General features: G+C 35.4%; 5 protein-coding genes across 5 annotated transcripts; 2 read left to right on the top strand and 3 right to left on the bottom strand.

Moving 5' to 3' along the window:
- LOC104755509 (ACT domain-containing protein ACR8) lies at positions 109 to 3,029 on the top strand. The gene is made up of 7 exons (XM_010477911.1): positions 109 to 427; positions 981 to 1,026; positions 1,129 to 1,243; positions 1,333 to 1,400; positions 1,508 to 2,080; positions 2,174 to 2,278; positions 2,362 to 3,029. Exons 1-7 carry the CDS (start codon positions 366 to 368, stop codon positions 2,716 to 2,718), a joined length of 1,326 nt encoding a protein of 441 aa, XP_010476213.1. The 5' UTR covers positions 109 to 365; the 3' UTR covers positions 2,719 to 3,029.
- On the bottom strand, positions 4,231 to 6,284 carry LOC104755508 (ATP-dependent Clp protease proteolytic subunit-related protein 2, chloroplastic). The gene is made up of 9 exons (XM_010477910.2): positions 6,142 to 6,284; positions 6,004 to 6,047; positions 5,822 to 5,894; positions 5,489 to 5,603; positions 5,261 to 5,398; positions 5,042 to 5,158; positions 4,836 to 4,904; positions 4,645 to 4,740; positions 4,231 to 4,534 (listed from the first exon to the last, which is right to left on the bottom strand). Exons 1-9 carry the CDS (start codon positions 6,189 to 6,191, stop codon positions 4,397 to 4,399), a joined length of 840 nt encoding a protein of 279 aa, XP_010476212.1. The 5' UTR covers positions 6,192 to 6,284; the 3' UTR covers positions 4,231 to 4,396.
- LOC109130246 (RNA polymerase II transcription factor B subunit 5-like) lies at positions 6,451 to 7,396 on the bottom strand. Its single transcript, XM_019239749.1, has 3 exons — positions 7,253 to 7,396; positions 6,871 to 6,924; positions 6,451 to 6,780 (listed from the first exon to the last, which is right to left on the bottom strand). The coding sequence occupies exons 2-3, from the start codon at positions 6,903 to 6,905 to the stop codon at positions 6,600 to 6,602; spliced, it is 216 nt and encodes a 71-aa protein (XP_019095294.1). The 5' UTR covers positions 6,906 to 6,924; positions 7,253 to 7,396; the 3' UTR covers positions 6,451 to 6,599.
- Positions 7,533 to 9,116, bottom strand: LOC104755507 (protein cornichon homolog 4). The gene is made up of 4 exons (XM_010477909.1): positions 8,820 to 9,116; positions 8,105 to 8,286; positions 7,901 to 8,023; positions 7,533 to 7,798 (listed from the first exon to the last, which is right to left on the bottom strand). Exons 1-4 carry the CDS (start codon positions 8,889 to 8,891, stop codon positions 7,762 to 7,764), a joined length of 414 nt encoding a protein of 137 aa, XP_010476211.1. The 5' UTR covers positions 8,892 to 9,116; the 3' UTR covers positions 7,533 to 7,761.
- LOC104755506 lies at positions 11,930 to 15,013 on the top strand. The gene has a single exon (XM_010477908.2). It carries the CDS (start codon positions 12,374 to 12,376, stop codon positions 14,774 to 14,776), a length of 2,403 nt encoding a protein of 800 aa, XP_010476210.1. The 5' UTR covers positions 11,930 to 12,373; the 3' UTR covers positions 14,777 to 15,013.

Raw genomic sequence — 16,134 nt, 5'->3', positions numbered from 1 at the left:
CTTTTCTATAAAAATGAAAAGATATATTACCAACTTAATTAAATATATTTATTTATTTATCCACATAGTAATATACATATAAATACAAGTAGTCCAGTGGTATGGAAAGGATTATATGTGAAAGCAGCGTGCTTTGTCTATTTATCATCTAGAGAGAGAGAGAGAATTAGAAAGAGAGAGAGAACAAAAAAAAAGTAACAGCTTCTCAAAATTCCAGGGAGCAAATAGAAACAGCATCGTTCGTTCGTTTGTTTTAGAGAGAAACGCTGGTGAAGAAGAAGAAGCAGAGAGAGAGAGAGGTTGGAAACGACGGCGTATCTATTATTCTTGTATCATAGAGAATTAGAGATTGAGAGAGAGAGATTATGGCTATGAAGGGTTATTTGGATGAGTATGAAAAGCTTGTTATTAGGATGAACACTCCAAGGTTTGTTTACTTCTTCTTCTCTGTTTTTTTTTGTTTGGAATTTTTTTGTTAAAGATTAGAAGAACAGAGCTTTAAAATTATTTTTCAAAAAAAAAAACAGAGCTTTAAAATTGGAAAACCCAGAAAATTAATGTGTCTTCGTTTTTTTTTTCTTCTCTGGTGGGAAAATTCTCCCGGAAAATATTATTTTTTATTAAGTCCGGGAAAAAATATAAAAATCATATTCGAATTTTCACACCTGAGTTTTGAAATTTGAATATATATATATATATATATATATATTTTTTTTTTCTCTCTTTAATTTACTTTTTTTTTGTTTTTCCAAAAAGAAATATATTAAATATGTAAAAGTTTGTTCTTTATGTCTTCTTCCTAGAAGATCTTCACAATTTTCTTTTCTTGGTCTTATTTTTCATCAACTTGAATTTTTGTTTTTTGTTTTTGAGGACTTATCTTCTCTAAACTTTGATTTTCGATAATAAATTATAATTTCTTTGTCGGAAAATAGAAAAAGAAAAATCTAAAACAAGTCCCTACATTATTATTATTACAGGGTCGTTATCGACAATGGTGTTTGTTCTTCAGCGACAATCGTCAAGGTTAGCTACAAAAACACATCTAATTAATACCTTCAAAAACATTTTTAAACCCTAAAGATTAAAAAGTTAATAAATATTTATCTATATTCTTTTCTTTCTCAGGTTGATAGTGCAAGAAGAAACGGTATACTATTAGAAGCTGTGCAAATTCTCACCGATTTAAATCTCTCCATTAAGAAAGCTTATATTTCTTCTGATGGAAGATGGAACATGGATGGTAATTAAATTATTTAAATTTCAATAATCATAACATTTTTCTTTATTATTACTTTTTTATAACTCTTTTTGTTTTCCTAATTACTGCAGTCTTCCATGTGACTGACTTAAACGGAAACAAATTGAATGACCAGAGCGTCTTGAGATACATTGAACAGGTAATAATTTCGTAAATCTTTATAAGAGATTCATGTGTCTTATTAAATTCAAGAACATGAATTCTAAATATAGAAATCTTTTTTTTGTATTTTTCTGATTTCACCAGTCGATTGAGAAAGTTTACTACGGAGAAAACATTGAAGTAAACGGTTTAACAGCCTTAGAGTTAACCGGAACAGACCGAATCGGTTTACTCTCTGAAATGTTTGCGGTTCTCTCTGATCTCAACTGTGATGTCGTTGACGCTAAGCTATGGACACATAACGGTAGAGTTGCTTCTGTGATCTACCTCAGAGACTGTAGCTCAGGATCACCGATTCTTGATTCTCAGAGAGTTTCCAAGATCGAGGGACGGTTAAAGAACGTTTTGAATGGAGACAACGATGTTAACTCCGCTGCAAAGACTTGTGTCTCTGTGGATTCGATGATGCACATAGAACGTAGGCTTCATCAGCTTATGTTTGAAGACAGAGACTACGAGAAGAGATCAAAGACACAAGAGAGATCTCCAATGGTTGTTGTGACGGTTCAGAATTGGGCTGAGAGGGGTTACTCTGTCGTTAATGTTCATTGTCGGGACCGAACCAAGCTTCTATTCGATGTGGTTTGTACGTTAACCGATATGGAATATGCCGTGTTCCATGCGACTATTAACACCGCTGATGACCAAGCTCACTTGGTATGTTTCTTGAAAACAGATCGTGCATATTCGTTTGAATTGATCGATGTTTTTTGTGTGATTTTGAGCTAAAAAGATCTTTAAACTGTTCAGGAATTTTACATTCGGCATAAAGATGGATCACCGATAAGTTCAGAAGCAGAGAGACAACGAGTGATTCAATGCTTAGAAGCTGCAGTCGAAAGAAGAGCACTAGAGGTATAACAATAACACTACCTTTTTGACTTTTCTATTGTTTAATAGGAAATCTAAACGTTTCATTGGTTTTAAATTGTGTTTAGGGTGTGAGATTAGAGCTGAAACATCCTGACAAACAAGGTTTACTAGCCGAAGTAACGAGGACATTCAGAGAAAACGGTCTGAATGTTACAAGAACAGAGATATCAACGAGTGGGGACATGGCTACAAACATATTCTATGTAACCGATGCAAACGGAGACGAACCCGAGTCAAAATTGATTGAATCGGTTAGAGAGAAAATCGGTTTGGAATGTTTGAGAGTGAAGGAAATGCCAACGGTGAATCATAAGAAGGGAGATGGAGAAGAGCAACAACAGACCAAAGCAGTGTTGGTTTCACTCGGGAGTTTGGTTTGGAGAAATCTCTTCAACTTCGGTCTTATCAAATCATGTTCTTAGAATCTTTCAAGTCGTGGGTTAACCGGGAACCACCCGGTTAGATGAAATTTGTTTGGTAGGTTGAATTATAAGTTAGGCATTGGTTTGGTCATGTTCTTTTGTAAATATAGAGAAAAAAAGAGGAGAGGGATGGTTAGAAAATTCAGAAATTGCTTGTTTTCTTTTATTGTGGGGTATTAGATGTTTAGAACAGGTTGTAAAAAAGTTGCTAAGATTAATTATTATTATTATTGTTTTTGTGGGTTATATTATTAGTGGTTGACTTGTATTTTCTTAGTGGAATATTATAATGTTTACAGGTTGGGTTCCAATTCTTTTTAAAATTTGGAAGATGTGGCTATGATTTTTCAACACATGTCCCATGACTTTGTGGCTTCTTACCAACGAACCACGCCATATTTCTTTCGTATGACAATGAAATGTTATTAAGCAAGTCCAATACCTTTATTAGAAAATTGATTTTTAAAATTTTCAATTTGTTTCTCGTTTACATAATTTTTTAAAAAAATTTAGATGATCTCTGACTATGATAATGTGTTGTTGTTATTTGTCAAGTGTTAACTCTTCGTTGGATGTTCTGTTCTAAATTGGCAGCTCTGTCTGGATCTTAGTGAAAATGCGTTTCTTGGAAAATAAGGAGTTTTTTTTGTAAGAAATTGCGTCGGCAATATACCAAGAAAATAAAATAGTCGCATGTTCTAGAATTTGAGAATATGGGAACTTTCCATCATAATGTTCCAACAAGAACCAGGACAATAAAAGTAGGTAAGCCCATAAAGCTTTTTGGTGGGTGATTTAATTGAGAGATTCATGGAGTATTTGGAAAACTGATACGTTGGTCTCTCTCTATTTTTTCTCCACGTCGCTCAATTCCTTCTTATTTAATTTTGTTGAAATTTTACTTCACAAGAGTTGGTGGTGTAGGAAGTGTTAAATGTATAGATTCATGATGTCATTTTTAAAAATTCAACATCTCGACAACTTTAGTCCAGTAAAAGTAGTTTATAAAGAAAACTAGTATTATTTTTTGGAAATTTCTAATCCAATGATCCATCTATGTACAAATGATCTTTATTTGACGTCGTTCTCATGTATTAGGTCCTGAGTTGTTAATTAGTTTGTGCATCAGTATAACCGACAGCTTTTTATGCAATTACGTCAACTATTTTTAAAACCATGTATCTAAATCTACACCTATACTATAATAGTCTATACTACATGTTAATGAAGATCCGAAATATCACTTTCAACAAAAAATTACAGCCAATGGAAGATGTAGCTTGTGTGTGATTTAATATGTAGGACGTATGTAGAACTACAGTTGTTACAAAATTGGCACTGAACACTTTTAATTTACTACTATTTCCCCAACTATTCTAACTTCAGATGGACATTGCCGGTTTACGCTCATTTCTCTAGTCAAACAAAAATTGAACCGGCCTACTACAGAAAGAACAAGACAAGAGAGCTAGACAGAGAAATACGCAAAGAGTTTATGCCTGCTTCTGCTTCTGTAACGGTGGCTATTTGTACTTAAACAAGTATTGTAGAACTCAGAGAATCGGTGGAATGAGAAAACAATAAGAAGTGATTTTATTCGGTAAGAATCACAATCAGAAGAACATCACAGATTGTTTACTTTTTGACTATGGCAAAAACCATAACAAAAACAAAAAGACTAGCCGAGACCTGCGCTTTCGTCTTGGCGAGGAGCGTCTTCTTTGATGCGCGGTGGTCTAACAATCTTATCAATAAGTCCATACTCGATAGCTTCTTCTGCGTTGAACCTTTTCACCCTGCTCAAGTCTTTGAAGACCTGTATTATCATTCATCATCATCATAATATGCACTCAGAATTAAAACGGTTTTCCAAAAACAGTAAACAGAAACTGTTTGATTTGGTTATATTATGGAAACAGAACTGACCCTTTCAGCAGGCTGGCCGGTATTCTTGGCTAGTTCATTGAAGAGGTAATCTCTTATCCTTGAAAGCTCTTTTGCTTCATTTTGGATATCATCAGCCTGAGAAATGTTTGTAGCTTGGCCGTTCAAAATAATGAATTGACATAACGTTGAAAGCTTTTACTAGAACAAACTCGAAAGACAGCTTATTTTACCTGACCACGGGCTGCACCAGCTGGTGATTGGAGCGCAATTCTTGACAATGGCATCGCAAACCGATGACCCTATATATAAACAAAAACAACAATAGCTTAATCTCAAGTGTCCTTAGAGTCTAGTATATACATTTCATTTGATTTCAATGTCTATATAGTCATTTAACGTATGGAGAAAGATGCATAAAAATGTGAATAAAAATCACCTTTTCTCCGGCAGCAAGAAGAAAACCTGCAAGGTTATAAGCAAGCCCAACGCAATGTGTCCCAACCGGACTTTTCAAGCTCTTCATTGTATCATAGATGGCTAGACTTGGAGTAAGCTACAAACAAAAAAAATACAAAATCTTTATAAACATTAGCTTCAAAATTTGGAGTAAGTGTAACCAAACATGAAAAGACCAAAGAATGAAAGAGAAACTTACATCACCACCCGGACCATTAAGGTACATATAAATCCTCCTAGAGTCATCAAGAGTATCAAGATACAACATGGTAGCTAATATCTGGTTGCTAAACTCTTCATCAATGTTTTGTCCAATGAAAATTACACGCTCTCGATACTGCAGCACAAGATTACAAGTTAACAACTTTCACAGTGACCATATAAAACCATATACACAAGATTATGTACAAGTCGAGAAAATACGTACAAGGGCATTCCATATATCAACCCATTGCCAAGTGCCTTCTTCTCTGTTTCTGTAGGGAACTCTAGGTGTTCCTATAGGCATCATCTTAACCCTTGACCTGCTCGCTTTCCCAGTCCTGTAGAAACACATTAACCACACTGAGTTTAACACAACAAAGCTATCTATGACCATTCGCACGAGTTCTAATATCAGCAAACCAACTTAATGTTATGTACTAAGTCTTTAGCTCAATTTTCACATTTCATCATTCACTACAGGAATCTCCATCACAAATCAGAATAAGGGAGAAAAAAAGCCCTAATGAAGCAAAATTGAACAAGAGTATCACATTACCCGGATTGCAGACTCTTATGAACTCTTCCATAGAACTCCTTATTCAAATTCTGATACCCACTTGCTAAAAAGCCTGAACATATTCAGACAACAGTAACACCAAAATCATCAGTTCCAAACATACTAACCAATTCGATTAAAGACACAAAATTTCGGATAGATTAAGAAGAAAAGGAACGAACTTGCAGATTGAGGCTTTAACCCAGAATAAAGCTTGACGCTACAGCTGCAAATACACCATATATAAAAAAACAAAATCAGATGCAAGTGGTTATAGACAGAAGAAGTATGTAAAATTTAAGAGAATCGAAGATTTTAACCTGGGACTCAGACAAGGCTGGTGAAGAGTTGTATTAAGCGAGACCGCCATGGCTCGTCGAGCGTGTTAGAGCCGAACACTGATTTTTTTTTTTTTTGTTTATCTATCAGACAAGAAGGGTTGAAACTAAAAAACTTGCAGATTGGACATTTCTTTTTGTCGAAGAAGATTGGTTTATCAAAATAATATGTTGGTTTACTTTAAACCGAATTGGTTTAACTTCCGATTCATGAACAATCATCTTATTTCGGTTTTACCAACATGAGTGATTGAGTCCCAATTCTCAAACCAAATGACAAAACCGGAAAAATCCAATATAAACCGGAAGCATTGGTAATTTAAGAAACAGTCTGAAATATCTTACAATGTCGATAAGCAAAACAAACGTGTGTTTCGTTTATTCATCAAAAAGAGATCAACACAAGCAGAGATGGAAGATAAAAAAGAGAAGCAAGTGATCTAAGAAGTGGGCTTCTCGTAAGAGTTTTGATCTCTAAAATCAGAAATGGCACTGCGAATCATCCCCTCAACCTGTGGCTGCACAAACAAGTGAGTGCTATCAAGTACATGAATTATGAATCTCTGAGATGGAGGCATCGAATTGTTCATGTTCACTATGAACTGTGTCATAGGGATATCACTGCAAAACAAAAACAGAAAAATAAACATTGAATCATTCATGACTTTATAAAAATTGTGTTCATTTGCTTGGGAATCGAAATAACAGTACCAGGAGACGAACACTCCTTTGATTGCATTAACCATTGTAAGTGATAAATAATACCTGTAAGGAAAAAAGCAAATAATCTGAGCTTAATTCTCATCAAAAGAGACTCAAGAACATTCTCGAAAACTCAGAACAAAGATGGATCATATGAGCAGATGTAAGATTAACCCTTGTTTCAGATTAAGGATACCAAATAAAATTTGGATCTTCGCTACCTAAACACCACAATAGAACTCGATTCCCAAATCTAAAGACTTTACGACTATACAACCACAGATAAATCTAGGATGGAAACAGAGCAATTGGGTCTAGAGATCGAACCACACTAAGAAGAATCGAAGAAGCTTGGAGAAAAGTCTAAGACAGAAAGAGATAAAGAAATCACCTTGACAAACCAAAATCTTCCGACTGCCACAGTAAGGACGAGGGTTAGCTTTATCAGATAACCTAATTGCAAAACCGAAACCGAAGGTTCTTAACTCTTCTTTTAAGTTCTGAACAAGTGAACATCCTCTCGTTATAACATCATCACTCAAAAAGGTCACTTTTAAAAGGTCAAAGTTCACATGGATTGACTTTTGCTTACATTGGAAAGATTTAGTTTTATTGCGTATGTAACCCAGTGGTTTACTATCTTGATTGCTTGTACAAATATGATCAAGACATGAGAATTCAAAACAGTTAACTCAATATCTAAAGTTGTTACTAACAAAAGAAATAAATACACAAATCTTTCTGCCACTAATCTTACAAACATGGATTCATTTAACAAAACAAACACTCTTCCTTTCTATTTTTTTTTTCATTGCCACAACCACAAGCACCGCGCTGTATCTTGGAACGCAGTGTCAAATCAGATCAATAACTGAAGAAGATTGACCATGTTTTCATCAATTAGTCCTCGTAATCATCCAGCGCCGAATAAATCATCCTAAACAAAGGTTGCAGACAGATAGTGTATTTAGCAGTCTTGATCATAATGAAGAAGGTTATATATAAGCAAAATGGAATTCAAAAGATCTTTGGTTGTTACCAGAATATAGTGAGAAAGAGGTTAAGGATTATGTAAGCAAGCTTGAACAGCCGTTTCTTCTTTTCCCAGTTAAGCAAGTTGAAGATCTCAGTGACATCTACTAAATGTTGTCGCTTCGAGTAACTGAACAATGGATGGATATCAAGACATCAACATTTGACTGGAGCAAAAGACTGAGAGAGGAGTTGTCAAAAACAAACTTACAGTTGAAAGTTGTAGTAGAGATAAGGTAAACATAAGAGTGCCATGAACCAGTGTCCTGTTAAGAGGTAGAAAACGCATAGAACTCCTTGAACAATGAACTCCGGTAAAACCACAGAATTTATTCTCGAAGCAGAGTCGTAAGGATTGATGTAGTCAAACTCGAGATCCGCTAAACAAACAAGCTGCAAACGAAAGATTTCCAATTCCAAAAAGAGACTTTAGTTTCCTAGAAAATGTATGTATCTCTTCAGCTACAATTCGCATTTGGAGTTATTAACTATACTTTATTTCGACTAGAACTGCTAGCTTATCAATCTCAGTGACAATACAAAAGGATTGACTTCATTACGCTGAAATGGAGCTCATATATCAAAGGAGCAACGTGTGCTTAAAGGAGGTAATTCTAATTCCTCAGAACAGACATAAATAATGAGCATAAAAACAAATTACTATGAACCTATAAACGTGTTTTCAGATGCCAATAAGCAATTGCAGGAACATTAAATTGACTGCTTTGATTAAAACATTCCCAAAAAATTGAAACTTTGTTCTTCTTACAATCATTTGGCAAGAACATCATAAAACCCTAATTCTACCTAAATCACAGAATACCAATGGAACTATTGTCACCGGGAAACTGGCAAATTCCATAGATGAACTTTTTAAGGTTTCTGTATTCAATAAAAAATTGGGAATTGGGATCGAATACACAGACCTGATAGACGATGATTCCGACAAGAGCTATGAGGAAGAAGAAGGAAATAAGCCATGACCAGATATCTCCCATCTTTTCCTCCTTCTAGTTTCCGACAATCTTCCTCGGATCTATCCTCGCTGTCCTGTTTCTGTTCTTTTCTCTCTCCTCCCAATAAAGGTTCGATGAGGAACAGAGAGAGAGAGAGACAGTTACGACAACGAGTTCGTTCGTGGTCGGCGAGGTTCGATAGTTCAGTTGGACCCTTCGGTTTCGAGATTCTGATCGGAGGAAAACAGCGAAAGACGTAAAAAAAAAAAAAAAAAAAAAGCCTAGAAGTCACGGTTTTTTGCTGTTTACCGATGTTCCGGTTCAATTTCCGGTTATAATTGAAATGCCTACCATTCACGCCGGTTTAACATTATATAAGCTTGTGGGCCTTTAGACTTAGCCCAAATAATTTGGGTTTTGGTTGAGTCGTATAATTTTTTTTGGTTATTGTCGTACTGTATATATATTAAGGAAAATAAATCTTAAAAATTAGAAAACAATTATGGGACCAGTAAACAAACTTACAATCATGTGATTTGATAAAACTAAAGCCAGCTGTTTTCTAGTACTAAAAAAAAAACAAGCTTCATCAATTCCATGTTAATTCTTTTTTTTTGTTTTTTTTTTCTTGGTTTAGCAATGCAAATACCATCACATAATTTGATTTTAGTTTTAGTCGGTTTCTCTCTCACTAATCTCTAGATTTCTGGACTCTCTATGTGTGGTTCAGTTAACTAAACCATCCAAGTTCGCTAATTAAATAATACTAAATACTATCGCTATCAATATAAAAGGTGGCATTATTTTTATTTATTTCAATCATATACTTATTTTCTTACATGGTGTGTGTGTGTATATTTATTTCAGTTCTAAACACGATTTTAGTGGAGTGGTTGAGAAAAGAAAACTCTCGTACAAGATTGTAATTCAAGCAAATTACGTTGTCACAGTAATAATTAATATCAGTATTTTGTTAAATGATTGGGAAAATGAAGATTCTAATTTCTTATACGTAACTATTTTCTATCCACAGTTACTTATTGAGTTAAACTATTTTCTGTGAAGTGGTGAAGTGTATGCAAATAGTTTCAAGTGACAAAATATATTAAGGTATATATATAATTCATATATTATTTATTAAACTTGTAACAAAGTGATGTTAATTAGTAGTAAAGTTCTCATCACTATATCACAAACTTTGATTCACGCCACGATAAGTTTGGAGAAAACTTATAGCTAGAGAGGGCATAATGCATGGGGTTTTGGGTGGTTGGTATGTAACAGACAAGATCATTCTTAAGATAGTACTATACATCTTTTTTAAGATTGGACTGATCTAAATTATGTGGTAGGAAATTTTGAATTTCTGCCTTCTTTAATATATACTAGAAAACAGTTAGGGGTGGGATTTGTATATATATATTTACAACTTAAGAATCCATATGTATGCAGATACATTAGAGAAAGTGGGAGACAGTTGTGACATGTGGTTTTATTGACATAAGATATTGACCAATTAAAACTTGACTCCTACTAACCTCCACTCTTGTTTACTTTAATTATTGATCTCAAATCTAAGCTTATTAGAAAATAATACAAACAATGACGAAATAAGTAGAAAANAATTATTGATCTCAAATCTAAGCTTATTAGAAAATAATACAAACAAGACAGAAATATGTAAAAATGGAAGTATTTAAGCGGTTAGAACATATATTTTCTATAACGATTATACAGTAAGAGAGATTTTACAAGTTCAAGTTAAAAAAACGTTACACTAGATTAGGAGTAAACAAATTCATGAAATGTGTGTCTATCGTCAAGTAATTTTAGCTAAAATGTGTCATTGTCCAATAATTTTATTGAGGTTGTTGTAATTTTTTTTGTCGAAATGGTAGATATTTTGTGGATAAGCATGTAACTGAACCTTACCTGAGTGATAGTATTTGTGTTATAACTGTGAAGAGTAGAAAGGGGTGTTTGTTTATTCATGACATACAAATGCTAACGACTACGGCCAATGAGCAATGATGACACACACACTCATGATTCTCATGAACATTCATTCATATTCATACAAAGCAAATGAAAAGAGAAATCCAAAGTTTTAGCAAATAACTGGTTTGGTAGAAGGAACCAAAATTGGTCGGTAAAAAAATGGAACTTGTAAAAGGTTTCTCTCTCAGTCAAATTAAAAACAACTTTCAAGACAAAAATTATTTACGAAGAGATGTCCTTTTAAAAAATGTTTTTGTTGAGTCAACACACAAAATGGTCAACAGAACACAACACACAGACTCTGCGATTAAATGTCTTTCACTGTCTATCTAGAAAACAAAAATTAAATTCTCACTCTCTCTCCTACAACCCTTTTTATGCCCAAATTCTGAACACATCCCACGTAGACAACAATACACAAATGGAAATCCCACTCACCCAGTTTTCTTCGTTTTTGTAATAACCATATTCAAAACAAATAAAATAAAATATAAAAAAATTGTTAAACCGAATCACAATGTAAAAAGTGTCTTGAACCGTTAATGTCATTTTTTAAAAATAAAATCATAACGAGGGTTTGTTAAACCGGATTCATCATTTTGAAAAATTAAAATCCATCTAATTTAATATTGTCAACAAACCCTACTTCTAACAGCCTATTTATATATTTGAGCTTTTCTATCAATACTTAATACTTACATTTAAGAAATAGTAAAAAAAATAACAAATCAATTTAACCAAATGGTAGATCTTTCCAAAATTTTTTTTTAAAAAAAGACAAATTCTTTGTTTCTTTAAAAAAACCAAATTACTTTTAACATTGGTGGTTGATACTGCATATTGCATAACAAGAAAAACGTTTACAAAAAAGTTAAGAAAATCTAAAATGCATTAAATTAAGGTCCCAAATAGTTCCAATTTTCCTTTTAAATTAAAAAAAAAAAAACATTAAAGCAGGAGACAAGAAAAGGGATTTTCGAAAAGGAAAAAAAAAGAAAGAAGGGAAGAGCGTGAGTAAAACGCTCCAATGATGAGAAAGCGAGAGAGTCTAATAGCCAATGTAACGTTTGTGTTCTCGTACGACGTGGGACTCTGCTTTCACCCTCCCCCCCTTGTTCCTTTCAACTCTCTTTTCCCTTCTCCATGCGCGTGACCTTCAACCCCTTCTTCATCTCTCTCTCTTCCATATTTCTCTCCTCTTCTTCTCCGCTTCTGTCTCTTTCCTCTAAATCTCTCTCTCACAACAATAGTGAAGCAGAGTGAACAGAGAGAAGCTACTTCATATTCTTGTTACTAGAAGTAACTCGAGTTACAAAGTTTATTTCCAAATTAAATTCTTCTGATAACCGGGAAAAATGTCAGTGTCGTCAAAGATCGTCGTCTTCCGGCGACTTTTCACCTCTGATACGTTTTCTACGAGGCATCAAAATCCAACTCCCGCTTAAAAACACCCAAAGCCTCGAAATTTCCGATTTTTTTCTTTTCATTACATCCAAACTTCTTTTTTAATTATTATAATTAATCTGATGGCGACGACTAATGCTCACACGGCGGCTCATCAGCAACAACAACAACAACAACAACAACAACAGGCTCCTCCACCACCACCTCCTCCTCCTTCGATCGATGGCCTTACAACAGACGAGCTAACAGCAAAAGCATTAAACAAGAGGTACGAAGGTTTAATGACTGTAAGAACTAAAGCAGTTAAAGGCAAAGGCGCGTGGTATTGGACTCATCTTGAACCTATCCTCGTACGCAACACCGACACTGGTCTCCCTAAAGCCGTGAAGCTCCGTTGTTCTCTATGCGACGCCGTTTTCTCCGCCTCTAACCCTTCCCGCACCGCTTCTGAGCATCTCAAACGCGGCACTTGTCCCAATTTCAACTCTGTCACTCCCATTTCCACCATCACTCCTTCTCCCACCTCTTCCTCGTCCTCTCCTCAGACTCATCATCACCGGAAACGTAACTCCTCCGGCGCTGTCACCACCGCGGTTCCTTCTCGGCTTAACCCTCCTCCCATCGGCGGGTCTTACCACGTCACGCCTATAACTGTCGTCGATCCTTCCAGGTTCTGCGGCGGGGAGTTGCATTACTCTACTACTCCGCCGCCTCAGCAGCATTTGATGCTCTCCGGCGGAAAAGACGATTTGGGTCCTTTAGCTATGCTTGAAGACAGTGTGAAGAAGCTTAAGAGTCCTAAACCTTCGCAGACGCAGTCTCTTACCAGATCGCAGATAGAGTCAGCTTTGGACTCTCTCTCTGATTGGGTCTTCGAATCTTGCGGCTCTGTTTCTCTCTCTGGTCTCGAGCATCCAAAGTTTCGAGCTTTTCTCACCCAAGTTGGTTTACCGATCATCTCCAAGAGAGACTTCGCCACCACGAGACTGGACTTGAAGTACGACGAGGCAAGAGCAGAGGCTGAGTCCAGAATCAGAGACGCCATGTTCTTCCAAATCGCATCGGACGGCTGGAAAACAGGGGAATCCGGCGAGAATCTCGTGAGTTTGATTGTGAATTTACCCAACGGGACGAGTCTGTACAGAAAGGCAGTTCTGGTGAACGGAGCTGTGCCGTCCAACTACGCGGAGGAGCTTTTGTTAGATACGGTCAAGGGCATTTGTGGGAATTCACCTCAGAGATGTGTTGGGATAGTCTCTGATAAGTTCAAGACCAAAGCACTGAGGAATCTTGAGAGTCAGCACCAGTGGATGGTGAATCTGTCTTGTCAGTTTCAAGGACTCAACAGTTTGATCAAAGACTTCGTAAAAGAGCTGCCTTTATTCAAATCTGTTTCGCAGAACTGTGTGAGGCTCGCCAAGTTCATCAACAACACTGCGCAGATACGTAACGCACACTGTAAGTATCAGTTGCAAGAACACGGCGAGTCTGTTATGCTTAGGTTGCCTTTACATTGCTATTACGACGACGAACGTAGAAGTTGTAGTAGTGGTAGTAGTAGTAGTAGTAACAAGGCTTGTTTCTTCGAGCCGTTGTTTAATCTTCTTGAGGATGTGTTGAGTTCCGCTAGAGCAATTCAGTTGGTAATGCATGATGATGCTTGTAAAGTTGTTTTAATGGAGGATCATATGGCTAGGGAGGTCAGAGAGATGGTTGGAGACGAAGGGTTTTGGAACGAGGTAGAGGCGGTTCACGGTTTGATCAAGCTGGTTAAAGAGATGGCTAGGAGAACAGAGGAAGAGAAGCTGCTTGTAGGGCAATGTCTCCCTCTATGGGACGAGTTAAGAGCTAAGGTTAAAGATTGGGATTCTAAGTTCAATGTAGGGGAAGGTTATGTTGAGAAACTCGTTGAGAGAAGATTCAAGAAGAGTTATCATCCAGCTTGGGCTGCGGCTTTCATACTCGACCCTCTTTACTTGATAAGAGATAGCAGCGGGAAGTATCTTCCTCCGTTTAAATGTTTGTCGCCTGAGCAAGAGAAAGATGTAGATAAGTTGATCACAAGGCTTGTGTCTAGAGACGAGGCACACATTGCGTTGATGGAACTGATGAAGTGGAGAACGGAAGGTCTTGATCCTATGTATGCACGTGCGGTTCAAATGAAAGAGCGTGATCCGGTTTCTGGAAAGATGAGGATAGCGAATCCTCAAAGCAGTAGACTTGTTTGGGAGACGTATCTTAGCGAGTTCAGGTCGCTAGGGAAAGTTGCAGTAAGGCTCATTTTCCTACACGCGACTACTGGAGGGTTTAAATGCAATTCCTCACTTTTGAAATGGGTAAACTCGAACGGGCGGTCACATGCAGCTATAGATCGAGCTCAGAAGCTGATCTTCATATCAGCTAACTCCAAATTCGAAAGGAGAGATTTCTCAAATGAAGAGGATAGGGATGCAGAGCTGCTAGCCATGGCTAACGGTGAGGATCATCTGCTAAACGATGTTCTTGTGGATACATCCTCAGTGTGACATTTTATAAATTTGAATCTCTTTTTTGATCCATTTGATTTCAGCTTCGTTTTTTTGCAATAGAATTTGGCATTTCGTAGGATTGTTTAAATTCTTTTCTTCCATTTACTAGTAGTATCTCATACTATATCATTAAATATTCAATTTGTACTTGGTTTCTTTAGAAGATGAGTTAATCTATATGTGATTTGAGTATTTGTATTCATAATTTTCTATATAACATAGTCGTCCATTTCAGTTTCTTGTCATTATCATCTATATGTGTATCATCGGTTAGAGGTTAGAAAAAAAAAACTCTAATTAGTGACAGCTTTTGTTTCTTCTTCTCTTGGTACACTGTAATGATCCCTCTCACTTTTTGTCATCAAAAATTCATATTCTTAATCATGACTTCAAAACATATCTTTTACTTTTTTTTGAGAAAAATGACTTAAACTTTTGAAAGTTTAATGTTCTTTTCTTCATGATAACGTTTGTTGATGGCAAATGACAGACTAAAGATGCATACTTTTTTGTACCATCTAGAGTTTCTGAAGAAGAACAAACCAAGATTAACGGGTCTCAATTTCATATCAACCATGATTATGATTATCACTCTATATAATATCAATCTATATTAAGTCTTTCATAAAAACAAAAATGTGGATCCCCACCATGAAAGCAAGTTCAATACAAGGTGTATACAAAAGCTGTAAGAAAAAAAAGAAGTGAAATGGTAGATGTGGAAGGACAACAATTATAGAAGAAGTCTTGTTAATCTATTTGTAGCAAAGATGTGTGATTTACCCATGATTTCTACCGCTATGAATAGTTTAGAAAGGTTAGAAATTTTCCTCTTTATTGATTATGAGCCCATGGTATTGTACTTTGTGGGGTATTTTTTTTATTTTTCTTATATGAAAGAAATAAAATAAAATCTGTAACCCATGATTTATATTCTTGTAAATCATAACTTTATCAATAGTACCATTATTTTTGAAATCTAGTGGCAAGATTTCATAAATGGAGTGACCAGACAGCTAAAGTGAAATTACACAAATTAAGTAATAACAGTGAAAGCAAAGAAAAAACAAACAATTATTTAGAAATAGTAAAGAGAAATACAATAATTTAGATGCTATTTTTCCATTTAAGTTACAGACAAATAGATAAGTCAAGTACCTTTTTTTATTTTTTTACACTCTCACACATACATACAGACATATATGTACGACATTCTAAATCACTGTTATATTAAATAAGTAATTTTCATAGTAAAGTTTACTTACTAATAGTATATTTTAAAGCTCGAATCTTTATAGTGTACTGATTAAAGGGAAAAATAGGTTTTAAGTTAAATTATTTGACGTTTGTTCAAA

Source organism: Camelina sativa, chromosome 17, assembly GCF_000633955.1.
Source record: "Camelina sativa cultivar DH55 chromosome 17, Cs, whole genome shotgun sequence".
Lineage (NCBI taxonomy): Eukaryota > Viridiplantae > Streptophyta > Magnoliopsida > Brassicales > Brassicaceae > Camelina > Camelina sativa.
Note: the sequence above shows the minus strand (reverse complement) of the source record. Positions and strands in the feature narration are given on the sequence as shown.